At 37.5% G+C, this 24,280-nt stretch overlaps 4 protein-coding genes across 5 annotated transcripts; 2 read left to right on the top strand and 2 right to left on the bottom strand.

Annotated features, from left to right (window-relative positions):
- The first annotated feature begins 3,387 nt into the window (after positions 1-3,387).
- LOC130568427 (phytanoyl-CoA hydroxylase-interacting protein) lies at positions 3,388-13,236 on the top strand. 2 transcript variants are annotated; one of them, XM_057357276.1, is made up of 5 exons: positions 3,388-3,561; positions 6,544-6,720; positions 8,886-9,060; positions 10,594-10,711; positions 12,147-13,224. In XM_057357276.1, the coding sequence occupies exons 2-5, from the start codon at positions 6,547-6,549 to the stop codon at positions 12,679-12,681; spliced, it is 1,002 nt and encodes a 333-aa protein (XP_057213259.1). In that variant the 5' UTR covers positions 3,388-3,561; positions 6,544-6,546; the 3' UTR covers positions 12,682-13,224. The 2 variants fall into 2 exon arrangements, with proteins under 2 accessions (XP_057213259.1, XP_057213260.1); XM_057357277.1 differs by lacking the exon at positions 3,388-3,561 and adding an exon at positions 3,949-4,099 and having other exon boundaries at positions 12,147-13,236.
- A 268-nt stretch (positions 13,237-13,504) lies between these two features.
- ppp1r3c2b (protein phosphatase 1 regulatory subunit 3C2, duplicate b) lies at positions 13,505-15,536 on the bottom strand. Its single transcript, XM_057357278.1, has 3 exons — positions 15,408-15,536; positions 15,191-15,259; positions 13,505-15,093 (listed from the first exon to the last, which is right to left on the bottom strand). Exons 2-3 carry the CDS (start codon positions 15,202-15,204, stop codon positions 14,352-14,354), a joined length of 756 nt encoding a protein of 251 aa, XP_057213261.1. The 5' UTR covers positions 15,205-15,259; positions 15,408-15,536; the 3' UTR covers positions 13,505-14,351.
- A 3,379-nt stretch (positions 15,537-18,915) lies between these two features.
- gins4 (GINS complex subunit 4 (Sld5 homolog)) lies at positions 18,916-21,765 on the bottom strand. Its single transcript, XM_057356770.1, has 7 exons — positions 21,186-21,765; positions 20,875-20,961; positions 20,658-20,771; positions 20,357-20,454; positions 20,143-20,231; positions 19,818-19,908; positions 18,916-19,716 (listed from the first exon to the last, which is right to left on the bottom strand). Exons 1-7 carry the CDS (start codon positions 21,282-21,284, stop codon positions 19,620-19,622), a joined length of 675 nt encoding a protein of 224 aa, XP_057212753.1. The 5' UTR covers positions 21,285-21,765; the 3' UTR covers positions 18,916-19,619.
- A 109-nt stretch (positions 21,766-21,874) lies between these two features.
- On the top strand, positions 21,875-24,209 carry LOC130568105 (cytochrome c oxidase subunit 5B, mitochondrial). Its single transcript, XM_057356771.1, has 4 exons — positions 21,875-22,062; positions 22,736-22,806; positions 22,893-22,992; positions 23,556-24,209. Exons 1-4 carry the CDS (start codon positions 21,966-21,968, stop codon positions 23,666-23,668), a joined length of 381 nt encoding a protein of 126 aa, XP_057212754.1. The 5' UTR covers positions 21,875-21,965; the 3' UTR covers positions 23,669-24,209.
- Positions 24,210-24,280: the final 71 nt, after the last annotated feature.

Genomic DNA, 24,280 nt, shown 5'->3' with positions numbered 1-24,280 from the left:
ATGAATGCTCTAGTTACGCGAATGAGACGTTATGGTGTATAGGACACCTGTAGGGCGTCAGACTCTCGTGCAAGATTAGACTCATCGCCTGTTCGAACCCTGCTCTGACCAGATATGCGTTGGAATGGCTGCACGTCAAAATTACTAGTTTATTGCCTTTATCGCTTTATTTCTGCATTTATGTCTGTATTTATTAATTTCTTTATTCATGCACTTTATTAATACACTTTATTAAGTTATTTCTCATCGGCTATAGAAAATTATGCGCTGATGTAATACACGTACTGATGTTATTGATGTAAGGATGGATGAGATATATTTTGATATATCTAATTCACTGTAAAGAAAAACGGTACAGTTTTAATAAAAATACGCAGGGAAATGACAAAATTCCACTCGGGTCCTAAATTGCTCTCCTGAAATCAAAGAACATTCCAATGAATTAATGCAGCCTCCTCATGAATCCTCTATAAAAGCACATATGACATGAAGTCACTGAGATGGTCTCTGTGTGATCAAAATGTGTGCCATGAATGACTGTATTAATGAATGAATGAATGAGTTACACCACTTGCACTTTAAAAGGGGGAGGAGATCAAAATAAACTCTGGGTTTACCAAAGAAAACCTGATCCCGACCAGGTTAGGTTCACAGAGTAAGTTACTATGGTTACAGACTCTGAGTATAAGTTACCTCTCCTTTAGAAACGGGCTTGAGTTACCCCGCTTTCTCAGGTTTGACATACATCACATTCTGAAACGGAAAACCCAGAGTTTCCCTCATTTCAGGGTTAATATACTCAGAGTTTTCACTGAACCTCCTTTCTGAAACGGGCCCCAGAAGTCAAGACTAAACCAATAGAGGGTTTTCACGACGCGTCATCAATCCGGAAGTCGGCCATGTTGAAGGCATTGAAAGTAAGCACTGCTATTGAACCTAATGGAAATTGCAGATTTTGCTGGAGTAAAAATTCTTCTTCTTTAGAAATAACTGTGAAAATAAAGCTCTTTAATGCAAGTCGATCACACCCTAGAATCGCTATAGCCATGTGCTGTAACATCACGTGCAGTATAATTAATTATTTTCTACTCTGAACTTCACTGACGAGTCAGCAGTATTGATTGATGACGCGTCGTGAAAACACTCTAATGGTGACCACATAATCGTTTTGTATTACCTATTTTCATTAGCCATTTCACACAGCTTGTGTGCACAGCACCTTCTCAGCAAGCATGGGCGCCAATTTGCCAATTCCCCACACTGAAATGATAGATAATAGAAAACCGCTTCGCGGTGGCGGCGCAGAGGATTATTATTATTTTTTAACTGCTCGTGTCGCCCCCCATGTATCATGAAAAAATGCCGCCCCGGTTCGCCCGTGCCAAAAACCGCTACTGGTGCCAGGTGTCAAAACCAACTTTGCTAAAGCAGACAGTCAGGGCTAAACCCGTGTTTAGATGAAGTTCAGGGGAAGTTTCATGATCCTGAAATGCACGATTATTAACGAAGATCTCAACCCTACGCTGTAACGTGAGAGTCATGCCTTGACATTGAGTGAGTGCAGGTCTGAGCATGCGTTTACCGTCATCATGGACAACCGTAGTTAAATCACTACTAGCCTACATGACACACTAGGGTTTCATTTAAAAAAAGCCATATACAAATGATACAATTTATGGTGATGCTTACTTTATTAATACTAGGCCTATTAATAAAATAAAATCTAATAGAATTTAGATAGATATTTAGAAAATACAGAAAATAGATACTTTGAGAAAAATATATTTTTTGAAATGTCAGTGGTTTTGTGGTGTTCATGCAATGTCAATGGGGCCCCAAATTGTTTGTTCACTAACATTCTTCAGATTATTTTTATTTTGTGTAAAGAAAGTCATAAAGGTTTGAAATGACAAGAGGTTGAGTAAAGAATTTTCAATTTTGGGTGAACTATCCCTTTAAAGGTTCTTTGAATCATTCAGCCAAAATTGATATTATAAAAATAAAAAGTGTATACTCTGTTTTCTGCCGCAAATATATGTAAAATATGTGAAATGCTAAAAAAAGGGATAAAATGTGTTTTAACAAAAACTCTAATCCAAAAGCTTTAGGTGGGATTTGTACCACATCTCCTCTGGTGTTGTCCTTGCATGCCTGTCAGGGTCTGTTGTATTTTAATTACTCAATGTTTTTTAAACACATTTCAGCTTGAGAGAAGGAAAATCATTAAAGCAACCAAGCATAGGTTTAGAAGCACAAGCACACTCACAGCCATGAACAATCAAGACAATATTGTCAAGAAACAGACTTTAAGAGGGTTGAGATGGTGGAAGGATTGTGTTTTCATGCTATTTTGTGCTGTTTTTAGTGATCATAAGGACAGGCTGTGTGTTGGCTTTGCAGGAGGATGCAATGTTTGTGACCATATGGTCCAGCATTTGGTTAGGTCCTCTGTTGTAGCCTCAGAACGTCCTGTCCTTGAATTACACCATGCAAGAGCGGACAGAAATATAATTAACGTATCCTGCGAAATATACAGTTAATCCTGTTATAATGAAATCTGTCTCCTGATTCAGTGTTGACATTCTCTAATGTTATAACAGAGGTTTGCATACACCGTTGGTTTCCGAATCAGTCGTCTTATATGGATCCCATAGCTCTGCAGATTGAGAGCTGTGTCACGCTCCATGAAGCACGCGGTCTGACATGAAGCATACTTGATGTGTTGTTTTCTAAAATAAAGATGGTTCTGTGCAGACCATCTGCAGCACATGTGTAAGATACACATTTAATGCATAACATCAAATTCTCTAGGCAATATACAGTTTATAATTTTATTATTAAACTTAATACAGGTGCGTGCGTGTGTTTATTTAGAGGAGAGACTGAGGCTAATTGTAACATTTTCTGTATTTTACTTTATAACTCACATAATTCTATGTGTACGTAATTGTCATCTTTTCCTATAAAAAATATGACTGATCATTAAGGATTATGTAACCATTGCCACAAAAGATGCAAATGCTGGAAAAACGCTGGACATCAACTTAAAAAACTATGCCGAAGTGCTATTACTCAAATTTATTGTATTACTATTTTCCCCAGTCTGCTCTGTCTTCAATTGTGGTCATGTGATGCTAATTTAATTTACACTGGGGGATATTAATGTTGAGTTAATGTGCCTTGGACTGCCTCATCCGTGCTGGAGTGCCAAAGATATGTGTGTTTGGCAGTAGCATGAGTAAATAGCTTGTTACTTCACCTTTATGGTTCATTGATGCTGCACTTTCTCATGCTTGTTAATTTCCCTTTGGCATGTACAGCTGTAGAGCAGAGAGAGAGAGAGAGAGAGAGAGAGAGAGAGAGAGAGAGAGAGAGAGAGAGAGAGATGGCAAGTGAAAGTGAGCAAGCGGGGGCAAACCAGATTCCCTCTCTCTCAGTTTTCATCCTCTTTAAGGAGCTGGCAGCAAGAAATACAGAGAATCCAAGTCGTGCACAGGCTGAGACCGTGAAATCTTTTCTGTTTTGTCACAGCTGCTGTTGTTGTTAGTGCTGCACACAGAGGTAAGTCTTTCCTTTTTAATCGTTTTCTGAGGAATCTGTCAAACTGTGTGTCGTTCTCTTTGGCATCTCTGCGTCTCTCTCTGTGCCGTATTAGCCAAATTATCTCCATATGTTTCCATTACACATATCTAAAAAAAACTCATGGTTTTAATATTAATGTTATATTATCATATCAGTTGCATTTGTAAGCAAGAACATCTTCAGTTGTCTATTTACAGGGCAATATAGTCAGGACTTGCTGATACAACATTTCAAATTTATATAATATCATGTAATATTTGTTTATTTACAATGCTTTTGGTGCATTTTGTAACTGACGCTAGAACTGCTCACTTTTATTCATTGACCAAGGACAAAGAATCAAATATCAGGCAGGTATGGTCAATCTTTTATAATACAATATTATCATGCTCTTTTCCTCTCAAATCACAGTTTTTCTCTCAGCTGGACTGAATTGAGGTCAGGGCTGCCTTGTAGACTTCCAACCACCCAGATGATTTAGTGGAAGGACACAAATAATTACATTACTGCACATTTGGTAAAAGTGTGATTTCTTGTATCTGGGGTGTTAAGTCTTGTGTTATTCATCTATTATAGTGAAACTATAGAACACGGTTTCCTTTAATAGTTTTACTCACACTAGGACTGCATTGCAGATACATGTAAGATCCGCTCATGACCAGAAATATGAAGCGTGACAGAGTCATTGATACTCTGAGAATCATCACAGGCTCTTGTGGGGACTGACAGCTCATGAATTACACCGCACTTTCATTCCACGCACCACTGTTTGTGCATGAGCCATGTGTAAATGTTTCTCGCTTCTGTGCGTGTTTACCCAATGAAATGTATGTTTATTTCATTTACGTTTTATACATGTTCCTCTTCACATACACTGTAAAAAATTCAGTAAAAGCGTAATTTTACAGCAGCTGGTGTGCAAGTAAAATACCGTTAAAGAACAATTTTGTCATGAATGTCAATGTGATGTTTTTCTTGTATTGTAAATTTTCAGTGTTTACCTGTAATTTTACGGTTGTTACCATATTTTTTTTTTTAATTCCGGCAGCTGGGGCACCAATAAAATACTGTACAATAGCAGTTTGCCACATCAGATTACATGTTTTTCTTGTAAATTTGCATTCTTGCCTGTAATTTGACGGGTTTTTACTGTATTTCACAAATACATGAAAAACCACAGCAAAACTCTGTAAAATTACAGGCTTTTACAGTACATTAAAAAAATGACAGTACAATTCTGTACAATGACAATCTTTTACAGTTTAACAACAAATAATTTGACAGTATTTGGCTATGGCATGGATAACAGAAATGTCAAATTACAGAAATTGACTGGAAATATACCACAAACATAATAAGTTGGGTGTTAAATAGCATGAAAAACATGTCATCAAACTTTACAAAATGGTATTTTATGATTTTTCTGGTGACTCAGCTGCCGTAATATTAGCGTATGGTATGGTAGTAGGTATGGTCACAGAAAACCTGCTAAGCTCAGATCAAATTTCACCCCACAAACAAATAAAATAAATTAGAAATTATATTTGTTATAAGAAAATTAATGCTCAATAAAAACAGAAATAATAATGGTCCTAAAGAAAAAAATGTGGCACCATGGTCTCTTGAGGAACACGAGAGAGAAACCTAGAGACAAGTTCCAAAACGTTCAAAGATTTTCTAAAATTGTAGGAGTACTGTGTTTGTGAGTGTGTGTGTGCGTGTGTGTGCATGTGTGTGTGCGTGCGTGCGGAGATAATAAACCAGACATGTGCGCGTGCATGTGTGTGTGTGTGTGAGTGTTTTGCAGCTTTGAAGCATATCCTGTGAGGATATTTATCATGCCCTACATTCCCTTTGAATGAAAGTCTCGGGAGCTGATGCTACCATGACATTAAAACTGTATTTCATTGGCGCTGCCATGTTATTGTGTCACACCGCATGTAGCATGAAAAACAGAATAAGGGTGTGTAAAGCTTCTAATCTTTAATTAACGTTTAAAGGTCTATCTATCATAAGGTAGACCAGATGATCCCCTCAGGCCACATACGCATGCAGTCATGTGTAAAATACTTGCTGTAAAACATATTCTTATTTTCTGGCATGAATATCAATAAGCCCACACATTTGTGCTGTCCAACACTTGGATGCCAGTCTTCTTTTGGCATCAGGGCCATGATGGAATACAATGTGTCAGCACTCGTCCATATGGAGGACTTTGAACAAATTGGCATAGGTATCGTAAACCCAGAAATTCTTCCATTGTTTACTTTATGTCATTCCAAATCTGTATTACTTTGTTCTTTATGCAAAACACAAAAGAAGATATTTTTAAGAATATTGGTAACCAAACAACATTAGGCCCCATAGATTTCCAATGCATGAACACAAAACCAATGAGACATTTCTCATTTCTGTTCCACAGAAAAATGGTCCAACGGAGCAAATTCGGAAGGACAACTGATTGAATGAGCTGTGGTGAAGTGAAAGGTGAAAGAGAGAGAGAGAGCTGCTGATAAATCATACTGCTCTCTCTCCCTCTCTAAGAGTTATATGGGCTTTCTTATGAGCACAAGGGCAGATAATAGGTTTTGTGACTTTACATTACTCTATGGTCACTGGTCCCAGGAAGAGAAAATGACAGCTCATCAAACACACCAGCCTGACTCATTCAGTCCATTTCACACTTTCCCAGAGCGCTAATCTATGAGCGTTGGCTCATAGCAGCACTTGACCAAAACATAAGAGACCTGTCTGCTATCCAATCTTTGAGATGCAAACACACACGCATATATGCATTTGCCTTTTGTGAATAAGCACATATAGGTAAATGGTTAGCAGAATGCTAGACTCAGTCGAAGAATCATGAATTTATATGAAAGTTAAATTTCTTGGCAAGTTTTCAGCTGTCTAGCCATCCTGTATTTTTTCACTAACTGACAGGGGTATTTTTTATTCTTGTAGGTGATGGCTGAGCTGGATCTCCTCTCCACACCCCACAACGTTCAAATCAGCGAGGTGACCTGCGACTCGTTCCGGATTGCCTGGGAAATGGCCCATGAAGACACTTCCCGAGTGACACATTATTTCATCGACTTGAGACGTAAAGAGGGCGGCGAGCTGAATCGATTTAAGCACAGAGTCAGTATTTACTGTTATTAGCATCTTTGTTTAGATTAACACCATTCCATCCTGCATCAGGACACAACAGAATCTTTATTTACTTTCACACAAACAGGACCTAATTTGTTTCTGTAAGTTAGAATTTATGAAGCTGTTAAAAAACAATCTTCCCAGAGCAAGCCGGGGTTAAGCACCACGGATGTAACAAAAATCCAACGATTGTCACAGCTTGCTCCTCGCAGAGATCAAACCAACCTTTCAGCCTTGAATCTAAACCAATAAAATGTATCATCCCCGTAACCAACACAAGACAGGGAGGTGGTTTTCAATGCTTCAATGCATGCTTCCCGCCTGACGGATAACACTCGGATCCTATTATGGTGGTGCAATGACTTGCCCTCCATTGAAATTTCATTTACATTTCACATTTTAAACATGTGTGATTTTCTTTCTTCTACAAAACTCAAAAGAAGCTATTTTGGAAAATGTAGGTAACCAAAAACCATCGGTTCCCATTGACTTCTATTGTATGGACACAAAACCAGTGCAAGTCAGTAGGGACCAACGGTATTCTGTTACCAACATTTTTCAAAATATCTACTTTTGTGTACTGCAGAAGAAAGAAAGTCAAACAGATTTGAAATGACAAGAGGCGGCATGCAAATAATGACAGAATTTTCATTTTGAAGGTGAACTATTCCTTAAGAAAACTAAATATATTTCCATATATTGGAACCAAGTGCTTCAATTAAAACGTGCCAATCCTTATGTTTTATTCAATATAAATGTAATATTGTAATATATTAACAATGTATTATTTTATATATTTTCAATTACATATTAAATGATTTAATAACAGTTAATATATACAAAATATATTTTCGTGTGAAACACAGGGCATACAGTACCATTAATCACATTAGGAGCCATTTCTCTCCTTTGTTTTCATATAAATATTTCTGTAAAAATCTCCCTTTGACCTATACTAAAACGTGATTGTTTTTCAAAGCTGAACTAAGGTTAATTTCAGGACTTATTAAAAATGGGCAACACAGAGGCAGGTGGCAGAGGGGATGAGGGGGTATGAGGCGGCTGTAGGTGTGTTGGCAATGAACACATCTGACAGGCCCTTCAGGCTTCTCTGATGCTCTCGTCACTTCTAATAGGAACATGACAAACTCCATACAAGAACTGCTGTAAGCTGATGACTCATCGTGACCCAAACTCTGACCATCCGGCTCTAAAAGTCGTGATATTGCGGTCCAATTTAGAACACTAATAAGGCTTCATGGTCAATTTGTTGTATGATTTGCAGGGTGTGATATGCTGGACAGGCATTAAAATTTGCATGTTAGATCTGAATCGATGGATTTGGCATGCTACATGATGTGAAAGTGTTACCCAGCACAGCGTTGGTCAAAATTAGAGACACAAGCTGCTACTAAATACCGTTAAGATTACATCCGAGATTTCACCACGGCACTAATATTACATTTCAGAAAGATACTAAAGGGTTTCGGTGAGGGTGTTGCTATGGTTATGCCCCTTCTGAGCGTTTCGTAATTGGTTGTGCTTGTCAGAAGATCGGGCCAGCACAACAAGACTAATTAGCATTGATGTATCTGTTTATGTGAGAGAAAATGGGTTCTGATGTAGTAAAGTTAAAGATATAAAAAGAAGCATATATATATATATATATATATATATATATATACTGTATATGTGAGATTTTCATCACTTTTGTTATTTGTTTTGTCTTTCACATTGCTGACTTTATGCCACCTATGAGGTTATGCCACCTATGAGGAAATTTAACAAACACAGGCCTGGAATAGCCACAATACAAATACAAATTAAATGAACATTTTGAATGCTTTTTTTTCCACGGCTGTAAGTGTTACCTATAAAAATACTGAAAATGAGTTGTAAATACAAATTTTGTAAATATAAATCGGTATCAGCCACAACCATGGAACGTTTTTAACTTGTGATAAACCCTGATGTGAAAACTCTGATCTTTTATAAAATAGTTCATACATTTTGGTTAGAACATTCCTTTAACTCTCAGGGGGTAAGTCTATCATTTTAGGCCATATGGTTACTAAAAAGTGTTACAGGGGATGAAAGCAGTAACCAGATGAGACAATATGACTGACAGCACCCTCTCGTGTTTGGTTTGTCAGGATGTCCCAACCAAACTTGTGGCGAAGGCAGTGCCATTGCCAATGGCTGTGAGAGGCCACTGGTTCCTGAGCCCTCGAACTGACTACTGTGTCGCTGTACAGACTGCCATCAGACAGCCTGATGGAGACTACCAAGTGTCTGAATGGAGCCAAGTAGTGGAGTTCTGTACTGGAGGTAAGTAGAGATGGAGTATCAGAGCTTTAACAGGCTTTTGGTGATGAATAACAATTCATAATTTGAACTCTTGACACAATTTATTGTCCAATCAAAAGGTGTAAATATGGAGTATCTCTCCTTTATCCTAAATGTGTGCTCTCACTGAGCGTGTGTGTGTGTGTGTGCGTACTTGTCTGTGTACGTACGTGTGTGTGTGTGTGTGTGTGTGTGTGTGTGTGTGTGTGTGTGTGTGTGTGCGTGCGTGTCTCTGTGTCTGTGTGTGTTGGTGCGTGTGCGTGTTGTGTGTGTGGGTGTGTCTGTCTTCTGTGTTTTCAACCTTTTCTTGTTTTTGCAGGTACAACTTTGATTGTTTTGCTTGTAGTCAATGTGTCTCATGTGCAGCTGCTTTGTAACAATGAAAATTGTAAAAGCGCTATATAAATAAAGTTGAGTTGAGTTGAGTTAAATATCAATCATGCAAAATATAACTGTCATGACACAACATCTGAAAAACATCATGTGCAACAAGCCTCACATCAGGCCCCACCCCTTTATTTGTTGGGGGTGCAAATAAAGGGTACAGGTCTCGCAGAACACGGAAAGGTTGTTTCTCAAATATTGGGTGTTTCCAAACCGGGATAGGCATTTTTCAACCATACAATGGGAGAAAGGAATTTGGAATCTCCAACTTGATTTTTACCAATCAATTTGGGAGATTGACAATGCCCAATAACCGAGAAATGCTCATTTTGTTCCACAGAGACCCCAGTCTCCAAATAAGGCCGAAAGTCAGGATTAAAATCTTCAAATGTGTGGCCAGCCACACACCTGGCTCCCTTTTGGTATATAATGTCCACAATCCAATAAATTGTCAATGGATAAAACCAAGTTCCTGCATTTGTTGTCATAGAATTTGCAGTGTTACTGGATTACATTACATAAAGTGGTTGCGTAACCCAGTGGTTCTCAACTGGGGGCCCCAAGATGGTTCCAGCAGGCCACGAATTTTGTGGCACTTTATGAAATATCGAAATTTATTATAAATTTTATGCAATAAAACATAAAAAAGACCACCAGCCAAAAGAATAGACGTTCCAGCATTGTATAAGTGAATATGTTTTTGGTTTAATTAAAATGATAAGTTTAAGATTATAAGCCTTTATTTGGGGGGCCAAAGTGATGCACGCTACACAAAGGGGGCCTTACAACGAACAAGTTTGAGAACCACTGGCGTAGCCAATTTAGCAGCTGGGGAGAAAACAACATAAAAAATATAAATTTATGTGAAGTAAAATTACATGTTTTAAATGTTTACACCCAACTTATAAATTTGCAGTCTATTTCTGTAATTTGACATTTTTACCATATTTTTATACCGTATTTCAAAATAAAACAGTAATATTTTGTAAAAGTAGGTTTTTTACAGTGTGCAAATTCTGTTTCATGTCTAATTTATATACTTTTTCTGGTCTTAATATTGTGTTGGTTTTGTAGACTATTGTCTGAGAATGCTATATTACTTTTAGATTTTCATTTGGTTCTTTCCTGCAGATTATGCCATGGAACATCTTCAGCAGCTCTTAGACAAAGCTCAGGCGACTGCTGGAAGACTTCTCAAGTTCTCTGTGTTCTATCGCAATCAGCATCCTGAATACTTTCACTACGTGAGGTCAGTGTTGTCCATTATTCTCAGACTCTCTACTGCTTTGACAGATGAAAAACGTAGTTGTGTAATGTTTTGCTCTGGTTCATGTGAATTTGATATGTCCTCTGTCAACAACGAAAATTAACCTTATTTACTTTTATATTCCTGATCTTATTGTGCGTGGTTTATCATTACGTTATTTCAAAAAACAACAATTATGTCTTTAGTCTACTTCTTAAAATGTAATAAATTGCTGAGCTTCTGCGTCAGATTTTTAAAGGTAACAGTAGTAATACCTGGAGAAGAAAGACAAAATTCAAAATGACACATTTCTATTTAAATATATCAAGATGATCTATATGCATTGCTTCTAGTACTATATTGAGATGCTCTTGACCCTCAGTCTTTGCATCCTGTTTAAACCTGCTCAAAAGTGGCAGTGTTAGAAGTTTTCCACAATCCACTGCACTCTCACATTCAGATCTGGCTCCATTCTGATATGAAACACCCATTTTTCAGTAAATATAGTAAATTTCCAAAGGTTAAAATAACGTCCTGTCCTGTATTTCTTGTGGTTGAATAGCCTATATCACTTGAAAATACATTATATTACTTAAGTAAAATGAAGAGTGGCCATTGACTTTTATCACTGCCATTAATGTATACTTCAGTTTAATGTGTTTAAAATATCAGGCTATAGACCGTTTCATCGGATGCACACGCCTGGACTGTTGTTAACTTCCGGTCTGTGTTTGTTTATCGGTCTGGCTAGTGTCTAATAATAAAACTATTTTTTATTTAATTTATGTTAATATTCATTTATATTATAATTGTATTGTGAATAAACAATTTGTTGTTTGTTAATTTTATTAAATAAACAATTTGTTGAATGTGTCCTGTATTGTCGCATTTAAAGAAACCGTATGGAAACATACTAGCGGTTTCGCTTCGCATTCTAAATTCAAAATATTGTAAAATTAAATTAGTAAAAGTTGAATTTGGCCAAGTAACGGTTCTTCTCGCTTTCTGCAGGCACTCTATTATTTGCGAATGTGTGCTGGAAGTTAAGGGCAGTCCACGAATGCGTGCATGCGCAGTAACGTTTGTTTATGTTGTTGCTTTGAAAGCGTCTGTAGAGAGTATGCATTGACGTCACTTTCCAACGTGAACATGCCGGGACACGCCCCCTTGAGTGGAAAAACACGCAGCAAAATGGCTGCTTTCAATAGGAGAAACAAAGAAACCGGGACTAAAACACGTAATTATTTGCTGAAATGAAAAGCAGTTGGGCTCAATGTTGATTCTTACGACTTATAAAGAAACCAAGTGTCCTTGGACATGGATATGTTGCGCGGAATAGCATTTCCTGATATCGTAAGCAGCCATGTTGTTTTGGCGTGTTCACGTGGGTAAGTGACGTCAGGTGCATACCCTCTTTTGATTATTTAACATTTTCTAGGTCTCAATGTGGGGGCGCAATGCTGCCATCTTTCAAAGACAACAGTGGAAGTCACGGCTCCCCCATCAATGGCAAGTTGCGTGGCGTCTTCCTCAGCTGCAACACGGAATTTGACACAGGTCTCCCTCCAAAGGACTCACCGTACGGCCCTTTGCACTTTGAGATTGCCGCTGAACGCCTCCTCAACCCGAGCGCTAACATCTACTTCGCTGACTTCTACTGCATGTACACAGCATACCATTACGTAGTGCTGGTGCTGGCCCCTGCAGGATCGGAGGGGGATTGCTTTTGCAAGAGTCGCCTCCCTTTACTGGACCTCACAAACAACCCCTTCCTGACATACACTCCTGGAGAAGAATCTGTGTTCTGTCATGCCAGTGATGTCATACTGGAGGTGTTGTTCACAGAGCCCATGTGTTTAGAGCAAGGCAGCTTGACTCAGATTAGTGGACACCACCAGCTCATGAGCCTTTCCACTGCTAATGCTAAAAAAGACCCAAGCTGTAAGGTGTGCAATATCAGTGTAGGTCGCTGAACTCTAAATGAACACCCGGAAGCATTTATTGAAAATAGAACCAGGTAACTGAATCATGAATTACACTGAGGACTTCTGGTGGTGGTCTAAAAATGGAAAGTTCTTGTAAGAGTTAGGATTCATATAAAGAGAGGAGTGCAGTACCCTTTGTTTCAAGTGCCAAAGGTTTTGCACAAAAAGACAAAAATAGACTACAGCATGGGAGTTATTTAACTGTTTTAGTTAGATTAAATAAGGTCATTGTCCTGATTGTGTTATGAAACCAAGCCATAAGAAATCTTAAATACTTACTCTTGTATAATTCAGCCAGAACTGAAATTTTGACATGTATTTACATTCATGTCATTCTAAATTGTATTTTGAAGAACAACCATATCATTTATGCCGTCAAGCTACCAAACATTAAAAACATACAATAAAAGTAACCCGTTTCTTTAAATTAATGTGAAAGTCTATCATGGTTCATTCTCATCTTCACATAATTCTAGAAGTTATAGTAAACATACAGCATAATAAATTACAATTGTATAACTTCATTTAGAAGCTATTTTGGGAGTTGGAAGTCAACACGCTCTGTATTTGTTAAAAATACCAGCAATAAATTGTGCAGAATCTTTTTAAAAGATACAAATATGAATACTTTTCTGCACGGTACCGTCTCAGGTGTATATTTTTCTGTGAGAAGGATTGTTCTCTGCTCCCCTTACAAAGTCTCAAAAACATCTCAGCTGTCATTTTGAAATATGAAAGAGTATGATTCAATGAGACTGCGTCATAAATAATCCAATTTCCATCCATACAATTCATTGCCTGGCTTTCAAAACATGCCAAAATCACAATTGTAAAAATCGATAAGCAAAGGCGTGTAGTCCCTTCTCGGTCACACATCATCTGATCAATACGAAGATTAAACAGCCCATTCGTAATCAGACTAAACCAATGCTCATCTCTCAGCTACTGATAGCAGAATTTACTTACATTTACACATTTGGCAGACGCTTTCATCCAGAGCGACTTACATTGCATTGTACTACATTTTGTTTCTGACTATGTGCATTCCCCTGGGATCAAACCCATGACCTTGGCGTTAGCACCATGCTCCAACCACGGAGCCACAGGAAAGCATGCATACTGCATTGTTATTGTGGATTCTTATTTTCAAAACTAACCATGATATTTTCAGATTAAATATTGTGGTAGGAGTATCGTCCAAGAGAAAAGTAACATTCAGCCCAAGTATTGAAAGAAAGAAAGAAAGAAAGAAAGAAAGAAAGAAAGAAAGAAAGAAAGAAAGAAAGAAAGAAAGAAAGAAAGAAAGAAAGAAATTGTTGATAGATTCTATAAGAAAAAGGGAGGCTTTATTACATAAATGGCATTTATTTGATAAAACATTTTACATAAAATATTAAAATGACAGTCTTAGTATTCAACAATTCATAAACCATTTGTAAAGTGCCAAATCGTACAAAATAACGGCAAACTCCTAAAAAGACATTTCTTGAAAGTGTGATTTGTGAAATATAAGATTACACCACACATTTCACTCACTAGTAAAAGTTCACATTGTGAAACACGTGCAAACAAGTTGGTTCATACACAGATAACGTCTAGTTGTTAAGACAGCAGGTTAAAAGTTCACAATGCAAAAATCCCGTAGCTCGTTTTAATACTTACGCATCACAAACATGAATGCAGTAGTTTTTGCCATTATTATTATCCCATTCAGCAGCACTGAATCCACCGGGCAAATAAGACACGCAAAACTCGGTCCGTCCTCCCGTGTCCAACTGCTCAGGAACAGTCACGTTAAACTCGAACACGTCGGTCCCCGGTTCCCCATAGCACTGATCCAGGTAAGTACACGGCACGTCCAAGTAACTGTGCCAAGCGTCGAAAGTAACACGGATATGAACCGCTTTCTCAAAGCAGATATTCCTGACGCGCACGGTTCCCAGGATGGAGCGTCTGGTCACCTTGCAGCTCTCCAAAAGCACCATGCGTTCCCGCAGGCGACATCTGAACGCCTGGAAATCTAAGCAGGGTTGCTCAAAGCCCAAACGCAACCGTAAGGTTTCATTTACGGTTTCTTTAACGCAGTTTAATTTCCAGAGTCGTGGCTGTTTTACGGGTTCAAGTTTCTCGTATTTCTCAGAGAACAGGCGCACGGTGATCAGGGAAAGTCCTTTGGAATCCGCGAACGCGACGCGTTTCTCTCTTCGACCGGTGTTGGTTGTAGTAATACGAGTATGTTTGTACTCAAATGCCGGGTGATGGGTGATGCAGGGCCGCAGGGGTTTAGGGGAGGACACCCCGATCAGGTGGCTGAGGTGCTGCGGAGAGCTTCTGCACCTAAAGCTCATGGCCATGTCCATAGACATTACTGAAACCGGCGTGCCCAACCTCGTCATCACACTTTGGGGTAAAAGTAGGAGAAACTTCTTTGTTAACAGGTCATTAGAATCGTTATACTTTAATATAGGCTATTAGTAGGCTATATCATAAGACTTACTTTGCGCATGTCATCTTCAACAAAAGGGGTCGTCCCCCTTCTTAATACTTTTCCTCAAATCACCAAGACCTTAAAACGAGACATTGCATTTAATATAAAAAAAGTTTCGTCATCACACGTTTAATGTTACGAGTTGTTGTAAGTCAAGTACAATATTGGCTACACATCTTAACCCAAACAAGACTAAACAACAAAAGTCAAGAACACATGAGCTTACTTTTAGTTTGAACGTTGAATTCCCCAAGTCTTGTTTTCCTTTATATTTGTGCTATTTTACGAACGCGACGTGATGTTTGTGACGCACACCTGAGGTTCGTTAAGCTTGTAGTGAAGTCCTGCGTCACGTCATTTTTAATAGCAGCTTGATCCCTCCTCCAAACTCAAGCCAATCAGCTTAACAAAGACCGGATGCGATTTACCAGCTATTTACAACCTATCAGCTATCATCAGGACACTAAACACTTAACCGGTCAAATATCTTATTTAGATAACTGACAAAGGTTACAGTTTATATGAATGTAGCCTATTGTATAATGAAAACGAAAGCCTGTATTATATAGGCTAATCTTTTATTTTATTGTGAATTTATGTCAAATTATAATAGCCTATCATTAGTTGACTAAAAATCAATCAATCAAATAAGTGGATGAATAAAATTATAATGAATAAATGAAATAGAATAAATACATGAAAATGAATAACAAAACAGTGAAAAGTAATAAATAATATTTTTTGCATCGTGAACCATTCTATATAAGAGTTGCTCTGTTTTTGTGTTTGTGTCATGCATTGTTTCCTTTTAATAAACAAAACTGAGTCCATGATGTTTTTTATTTCTCTGATGTGATTCATGTAACTGTAAAAAATTGACATAATTATGCCTTCGAGTAGAGCAATGCCAATGAAGGAAAGCCTGAGGGCTTATTCCCCAAACAATTCTGTGATTTCTAACCTCATTAGACTGCAGGTGTTCTTCACGCATGAATTTGCTTTATTCACAAACAGAGGGAGAGAAAGAGAGATCGTGACCATCACTGTCATATTACACGTGCAGATTAGCACGTAGCAGAGATGAATGTGGTTTGAACTCTTGCCATTTATGTCTCAAGCATAGCGCTACTGACTCATTAACACCATGATGCAAAACTTATCAGTTGGAGTTGCATGACATGACAGATCAAGGATAAACCATGGCTAAAAGTATGTAAATTCAATTTAGATTCAATACCATCAGCAATAATATTGTTACAAAAATACTTTGCTATAATATTTTTACTTGCCTGAGAATGTTTTCTACTCGATGTTTGAACGTTGCTGTGGGAGATTTACACATGCAAGACCATCACTGTGGTTTGGCTTGTAGCAGCCTTCTCCGTAAGATGTTTAAGATCACATGACTTTATGCTTGATGTGTCTATTAACAACGTGTATGAAAGCCTATCAAAAAACAAATAGTTTTGTAAACAGTTGGTAGTCAAGCATTCAGTCATCCCATCTTTTACATTTACAGTACAAATATATTTTGTTTAATAATCACTGCATCCGTGAAAACAAACTTTACTGATTAATTGCAAACCCCAAAATGAATGTACATTAAAAAGAACCTAAAAAGACATTTAAAGAGAATTTACATTTAAATCATTTACCAATATGAACCCAACGAGCACAGCTCAATTTGCATCTTCTCAATGAATGATGATTGAGAATTCACAACCCTCATCATTGTCCTTCCAAATCTGTTGCCCTCCTCTTCTGCTTCTCAGCTCAAAGGACCCTAACGCAAAAGTTCATGTGCATAGAAAGTAGCACATTCAATACAAATAATCGGAATACTCATGTTTGATATCATTTAAAAATGTCTCAGTCAAGACTGGTTTAATAGTCTCATCTTCACACAAGAGAAGCTCGTAACACATACTTGAAAGTTATATGTTGCTTACGGTGTTGACGGCGTTCCCTTTGTAAAACCTGAGGATGTCTTCAAAGTATAAATGCGACCTCCTAAACTTATTTTTAAAGGAAATGTCTATAATGGCTCAGTGGATCAGTGAGTGTCTTAAATGAAAACCAAGATCTTCTGAATAATTTAGGTCAAACCATGAAGAAACATTAACAATGTTTGGCTTCAAAGTAACCTTGTGCTCCCTGTCAAGTTTACAGGTCAAGTGAAGGTGTGACCACTTCCTGTGTCTTCATGTCAGAAGATTCCAGTCTTTGCATCAGTGTGTGCAATGCATTGGCCAACAGCTCGATTGTAATGTTGTTTGATGACAACAGATGTGCAGCTTCCCCTGATTCATGCCAGACTCGAACAGTTTGGGCGTTCTGTGTCACGTCTGGTAAAATGGTTAAAAGGAAGCTAATGTAATACAGGAAGCGATTGTCATAAAGCCCGACATTTACAAAGAACTGATGGACGGTAGATAATATATTTGTGACGTCAGTAAAAGCTTAGTACCCGTTTAATTGAAAAATAAACAATAATTGTAAAGAATCCAGATTTTTACTTATTTACACAGACTGTTCGAGTGTGTTTATTTGTCAGATTTGAATTTATTGAAAACATTTTTTACATATTTAATTCAGTGGATGTGTCTTCTGTCTGTCAATCCACATATTTCATAATACTGGAACAACAATAAAAAATAAACCGTGATTAAATGTACTGGTTTTGGCCAGCATATTCAGTGTGTGAATCATCACACATAATCACTGGTTATGTAACTCGGGGGAATGCTCACATACATTACTGCACGTATCAAGCACCCATCTACTTTTCATTTATTGAATAACATCAGAAGATACATTTACAGTGAATAACTGGAAGAAATTGAGCAACGGGTGAATTTCTCAAGGTGATATGAGAGGAGGTGAAAGGGTAAGATTAAGGAAATTGCTATGTGGCAAGGACAAGTCAAAAAGTCAACAAAAGACATGGTGGTTTTTTTATCCTCACACAATACATATAGAGTTTTCCAGGTTAAGCTCATCAACGTGCTATTATGTTGATGATCCCAAAAAATCTTTTTTACAAAAAAACTACAGTACAGTGAAAACATTACTTTTTTTTCAAATTGGTGTGAGAAGATGGTTTCATCGGACGCCTGCACGTGGCCTGAAGTTAACATCCGGTCTTTGTTTGGTTATAACAACTTATTTTATATTCATATTTTATTGTACATTATTTGTATTAAATTCAAATTACGGGACAGTTATTGATTCTTTGCAGAGGTCTACCGGAAGTTAAGTTTGGGCCACATTAAGTTTGTTTATGCTGTTGCCTCTGAAGCCCTCTAGTGTGATAGAATCACATAACTTTGTACATTATGAAACACCAGTAACTTTCGCAGAAACGCATGTACTCTCTTAAAGGAATAGTTCACCCAAAAGTAAAAATTCTGTCATGAATTATTCACTCTCAAGTTGTTCCAAACCTGTATACATTTCTTTGTTCGGATGAACACAGAGAAAGATATTTGGACAAATGCTTGTAACCAAACAGTTCTTGCCTAACCTAGGAAAAGTGACAATGGACAAAAGTGCCCCAGAACTGTTTTGCTGTCCTACATTCTTCAAAATAACTTCTTTTGTGTTTATTTTTGGGTGAACTGTCCCTTTAAAAATAAAGATGCTGCATAAGGGTTTTCCACAGTGAGGCCATATAAGAACCATTTTTGATTCCTTAAAGAACCATTCACTCAAATGTTCTTACAAGAACCATTTATTTCATTCATTATAGTCTAAAAACATTTTTCCACTACAAATCACTTTTGTGAAAAAAGTTTGTGAAGCCTAAAATTGTTCTACTACAGCATGGTTTAGCACTTTTTATTGGAGTGTGACAAGCACAAAACTTTTCGTTTAAAACAAGTGATTTATTTTCAACAAGTGGAACTATAAATAGATTTTATTCCAGCTCAACCCTAATGACCTGTGATCTAAACGACCACAATGCAAACCAACAACTTCCCATTTACAGATAAAACTGCAGCTTCCGTTTCAGAGGCAAGTTCTCAGCAGTCGCACTGCAATAACACAGCAATCAATATGTGACAAAATGACAAACAAGTTGAAAAAAAAACTCCATGAACGTAAAGTATAAATTGTTTTACATATTTCATTCTTTAATACCATACTGTTTTTTATATTAATTTGTCAGAATGCATTTGAAATGTGTGCTTTTCTTGACTAGTTCTTTTTTCCTAATTTCCGAGAACAATAATGAGACTCCTATGTCTGTTTTGTATGTGAATTTGAAGATCGCTGTTTTTGAGTGAGACATATGGACATGCTCAGGGTCCAAATGACAGTAAAGTTATCTGACTAGCAACACTGTGATTCAGCCAGACAGACGTTTAGATGGAGATGAGGAAAACGAGTACATAGATCACTGGTTTCTCTCTCTAGTGTCCATTCTGTTCCTGAGGTTCTAAATAAGTTGCACTGCACCGCTGGCCACTAGAGGTGCTATAGTACGGTAACGCATAAGATGCTGGGAACCTTCATCCAAGTCCACAACATATTCCCTGAAAGAAAGAGAGATGCACTACATTTAGGAATTCTTCATTTTACAGCAATAAAACCAATCTAGCATTCTTCGAGAAGTGTTGTTTTTGCGTTGTAATACTTCTGCTCATCAGTCTCAGGTTCCACGAGGATATTCTCTTGCGTCTCTTTTACTCTCAGGAATACGAACGAGTCCAGGCACGGCTCAGGAACTGCACAACATACATAAACAGTCAATCACTATAGTCTGCTAATGAGAATTTTCTGGTTCATAAATATACTTATAATAATTAACTTATTAGTTAATTGAGTTATATACTCATATGTTTGAACATATTCTTGTTCGCTTTTGTAATTTAAGAAAATGTTAACTGTGTATACAGATTCAAAACAACATCCACAAACGTTAACATATTCAAAAACAATTATTTCTTATTGGTGCTCACCAGCTTTCAGCATGTCAATGCTCTGTAGATTTGGGGGCATGTGTTTTAAAGCCACAGTACGCAAGTACACTTCTGTGTTGGCCAAATACCTAAACGCAGAAGACACAATTCTTAAACACCACACACTTTGCACCACGTAAATTATTGGACAGAGCGACAGAGACGAAGTAAATCCCGTTCAGTAGTGAAAATGGTTCTGGATGAATTCACTCACTCTTTAGCGAAGGCAAACTCTTCAGGAGACAAAAATGAAGGGTCCCCGTCCGCACGTGACTTCTCCTTTTCCAAAACGTGAGGAAAAAACTTTTCTATCTGAGGAGACAACAAGAACTGTATATGAGATGTATATACTGTAGTTCATTTACATTTATCCATCTGGCAAATGCTATTATACGCAGTGACTAGTGCATTCAACCTTTAGATTTTATCATCAGTATATACTGTACATTTCCTGGAAATCGAACCCATGGGCCGTTGAACAAGACGCTTAACTTACAGTTAGAATGATAAAATACCTTCTGCAGTCTTGAACGGAGATAGCTGCTTAGAACAAAGCGGATGCGATCGATCTCCATACGGTGCACGCTGGCCTTCACATCACCTTTTCTGACTCTCTGGAGATTTTCCTCCTGCACACACACACACACACACACACACACACACACACACACACACGTTTCACCAAACCAACACTTATAACAGTATCGGCTCTCTTAAGCCATTTACACCTACCATGTGCGTGAGCTGCTCCATCACACATTCCACCAACTCAGACTTGTTCTCCAACAGTTCTGGAGCAAACTTCTCATTAAGCCAAGCCTGAAACACAGGATCATAGTTGACCTCTTGATAAGTGACACAAATTAAAGCACATTACTAAATGTAAACCTTGACTATGTCATATTACAATATAACTTATTTATTCAATAAAACTCATCACTGTATGTAGTAGCTAAGGTGGTTGAGGTGTAACTGTACATGCAAATGTTTGGTTCTTTGAAGAATACGACATAAAATCATGAAATTTAGTTCTGATTTATTACCTCCTGCAGTTTGGAGATGAGCTCCGCTGGGGTCATCACATCTTCCTGACTCCCCTCTTCTCCACTGACATCACCGGCATCTGACAACACATCTGCCATCGCGAAACACCGCAACGAACTTGATCCTAAAATATCAAATTAATCCAAAGCTGCAACAGTTTATTCGAACAAGAATAAAGTATAAATCTCCTTCTTTCTTTAGAGATGAACTCGGCGTATTCGCATAAATATTCACATACTCAAGACGAAACTTTTTTTAATGTAACCGAAAGTATATCCTCTCAGACTTTCGGATGTTTACATTCCCATGCGCGATCAGTGCGTAACGCAAGCGGAGCGGAATTTCGCGCCAAAAAGACCACGTGACAAGGTGATGACGCCACTGTGCCTGTTCGAGCTGGTTGAAGTCGCGCGCGTTTACGCAATAAGCATAAAAAGTATTTTCCAGACACCATTTATAAATATGAATGCAAAATAGTATTTATGTCAGATTTGTTTCATGTCGATTGTATATACAGTATACTATTGTTATTAACAACATAAATAGTACAATGCGTAATATCATATATTATTTTGAAATATAATTGCTTTAAAAATATTGATTTGTTTTTGGTATTTAAAATTGTTAAAGAAAAGGATAGAAGATAAAAGAAAGAATTGTGATCCGTCGTCCAGGACGCTGGGTGTCAGCATTGCGCTTTTCTTGCGCTGTTCTTCATATCAAGCACACAGCAGCTGTGAGTGTGTTTGTGTCGCAGTTTGTGGGCACCGGGCAGAATTATGGCAGGCAGACGCTTCATCCGATCAGCAGCTCGTGTTATTTACAGTCGACGACCTCTTCCTCCTCAGCATGTCATTAGAGGGCTGGCATCTGGAGGTAAATGGTTTTCATATAACTCAATACTGCAGATCTTTAAAACTTTTTGAAAAGTGTTTCTGTCACCTCAACATACGTTAATCTTTCGTGCTTTAGCGCATGCCATGTTTTATATGCAAAGTAAATATGCATGTTAAAGTTGATGGACGTAAGTTAATGGAGATTTCCGTTGTGCAGATTTCCTAAGTGGACATGCGCTAACCATTCAGTCTTCTTACGCTACCCTAAAGAACTACATGTTCTTATGTTTATATTTATTTACTGGTAGGAATAGCAGTTCTTGTAATGCATCAAAACATCGTGTTTAAGTTTCAGTTATAAAACAAATTTAGCAAGATATGAATAGTAACATTGCTTAATTGCATTGTAAAGTAGCAAACACATCTATCATTGTGTAGCCTACCCGTCAAACATCCTTAAAACGGTTTCCTCCTTAACTGCGTTGGGCCTGAAGATCTATACAAGCAATATAAACCTCATTTGACCAATCAAATTTAAGCATGCAAATGTGTCATGGCAGCTAGAATTAAACTTTTGTCCCATGTATTGTAAAACATAGGTTTCATTGACAAAAAATGGCACGCCTGTGGCTGTTGTTATTTAAAAAAAACAGTTTAAATGGACATGCAAGTACAATATTTGGTGAATCATATTCACTTGAATTTGTGTTCAGGTATTCCGTCAGATGAAGAGCAAGCCACCGGTCTGGAGAAGATTGTGTTGCAAGCCGCCAAAAAAGGAACTGTAAGTATGTTGTATTATGTGACTTCTGATCAGATAAAGGGTATAGTGTGAATGAAGAAGAATCACTGCTGTCTTTCTTCCAACAGGATCCATTTAACATTTTGAAACCAAATGAGTATGCAGGCTCCAAAGAAGACCCTCATATCGTTCCCTCAATCACCAACAAGAGGATTATTGGCTGTATTTGTAAGTCATAGCACAAAATCATTTGCTGTTGTGCTGAAAAACAGCGATCTATCATTTAATATGATCAACAGCAACGCATGTTAACAGGTTTATATTTTAGGACTTGAACTAGTTCCACACACTACAAGATTTCAACTCATTTCATTTGAAGGGAGCAGTTTGGTGTTGTTGCTTTATCGTTTACACTGTAAGATTGTGTACCGAAGTTATCAAAAATGACTTTAAATGTTGAACCGTCTGTGACTGCTTAGATCCTATTTATATATATATATATATATATATATAGCCACTGATGTACAGTGGCTTTTGTCACAGACCTTAAAAACGTCTGCAACAGTGTACTCTCTTACTTTTCAATATTGATCCATTCAACCTACTGACCAATGTTTACTTAAAACAACCCTCAAGCATAATTTTAAGAATCAACAGCAGTCTAGATTTTCACTCTGAAAGACTATAAATGTCAAAGGTATGTTGTTGGTGTAATGCATTATACTCCAGGCTTCTCTGGGGACTGCTTTAGGATCTTTGGAAAACACTATTAACTATTGTGTTTTTTTTAGGTGAGGAAGACAACACAGCAGTGGTTTGGTTTTGGTTGCATCAGGGTGAGGCTCAGCGCTGTCCATCATGTGGCGCATACTACAAACTTGTTTCACATGAATTACCCCATTAAAATCACATCTGTGTTGTACAGAAGAGCTAAAACACTCCTAACTGACTATTAAACACCATAGATGTGTAACATATGCATAACATATTTCTTTGCTGTTCCCTATTCCGCAGATTTAAACATGAATTGCAATATTTAGGGACCTATTTAGGTCTTTCTCACAAGAGCACATAAAGCGTTGTAATATTTATAGTCTGAAAAGAGACCCCTGCAACATTTTCCTTTGGTCTTGTTTGTAATATTTTAAGAAGAATGGTTTACATACCTTGTAAGAACTTTCCGAAATGTGAATTTTTCTCAAACAACATTCCAAATTTGTGCCAATAATAAAAAAATGTTCTTGTTACATAAGATGTTACTAATAACTTGCAACTACATAAGCGTTACAAAAGCAAGCGAGATATGAACTGAAGTTGACCCTGATTTTTCAAATGTATGTAGAGAAATTACATTCCCTACTCCAAGTACGTTCCATTTACTTTGTAAATCTTGAATTTGAATGTTGTCCTTGTTTGAACCATATCAAAATAAATGTGCCGTTTCAGTGGGTTTTGTATTGCTGTGTGTGCGTTGCAGTTATGGAATTGTTCGACAGTGACTTGAAGACCAAAATTT

This window comes from Triplophysa rosa, linkage group LG17 (genome assembly GCF_024868665.1).
Source record: "Triplophysa rosa linkage group LG17, Trosa_1v2, whole genome shotgun sequence".
NCBI lineage: Eukaryota > Metazoa > Chordata > Actinopteri > Cypriniformes > Nemacheilidae > Triplophysa > Triplophysa rosa.
Note: the sequence above shows the minus strand (reverse complement) of the source record. Positions and strands in the feature narration are given on the sequence as shown.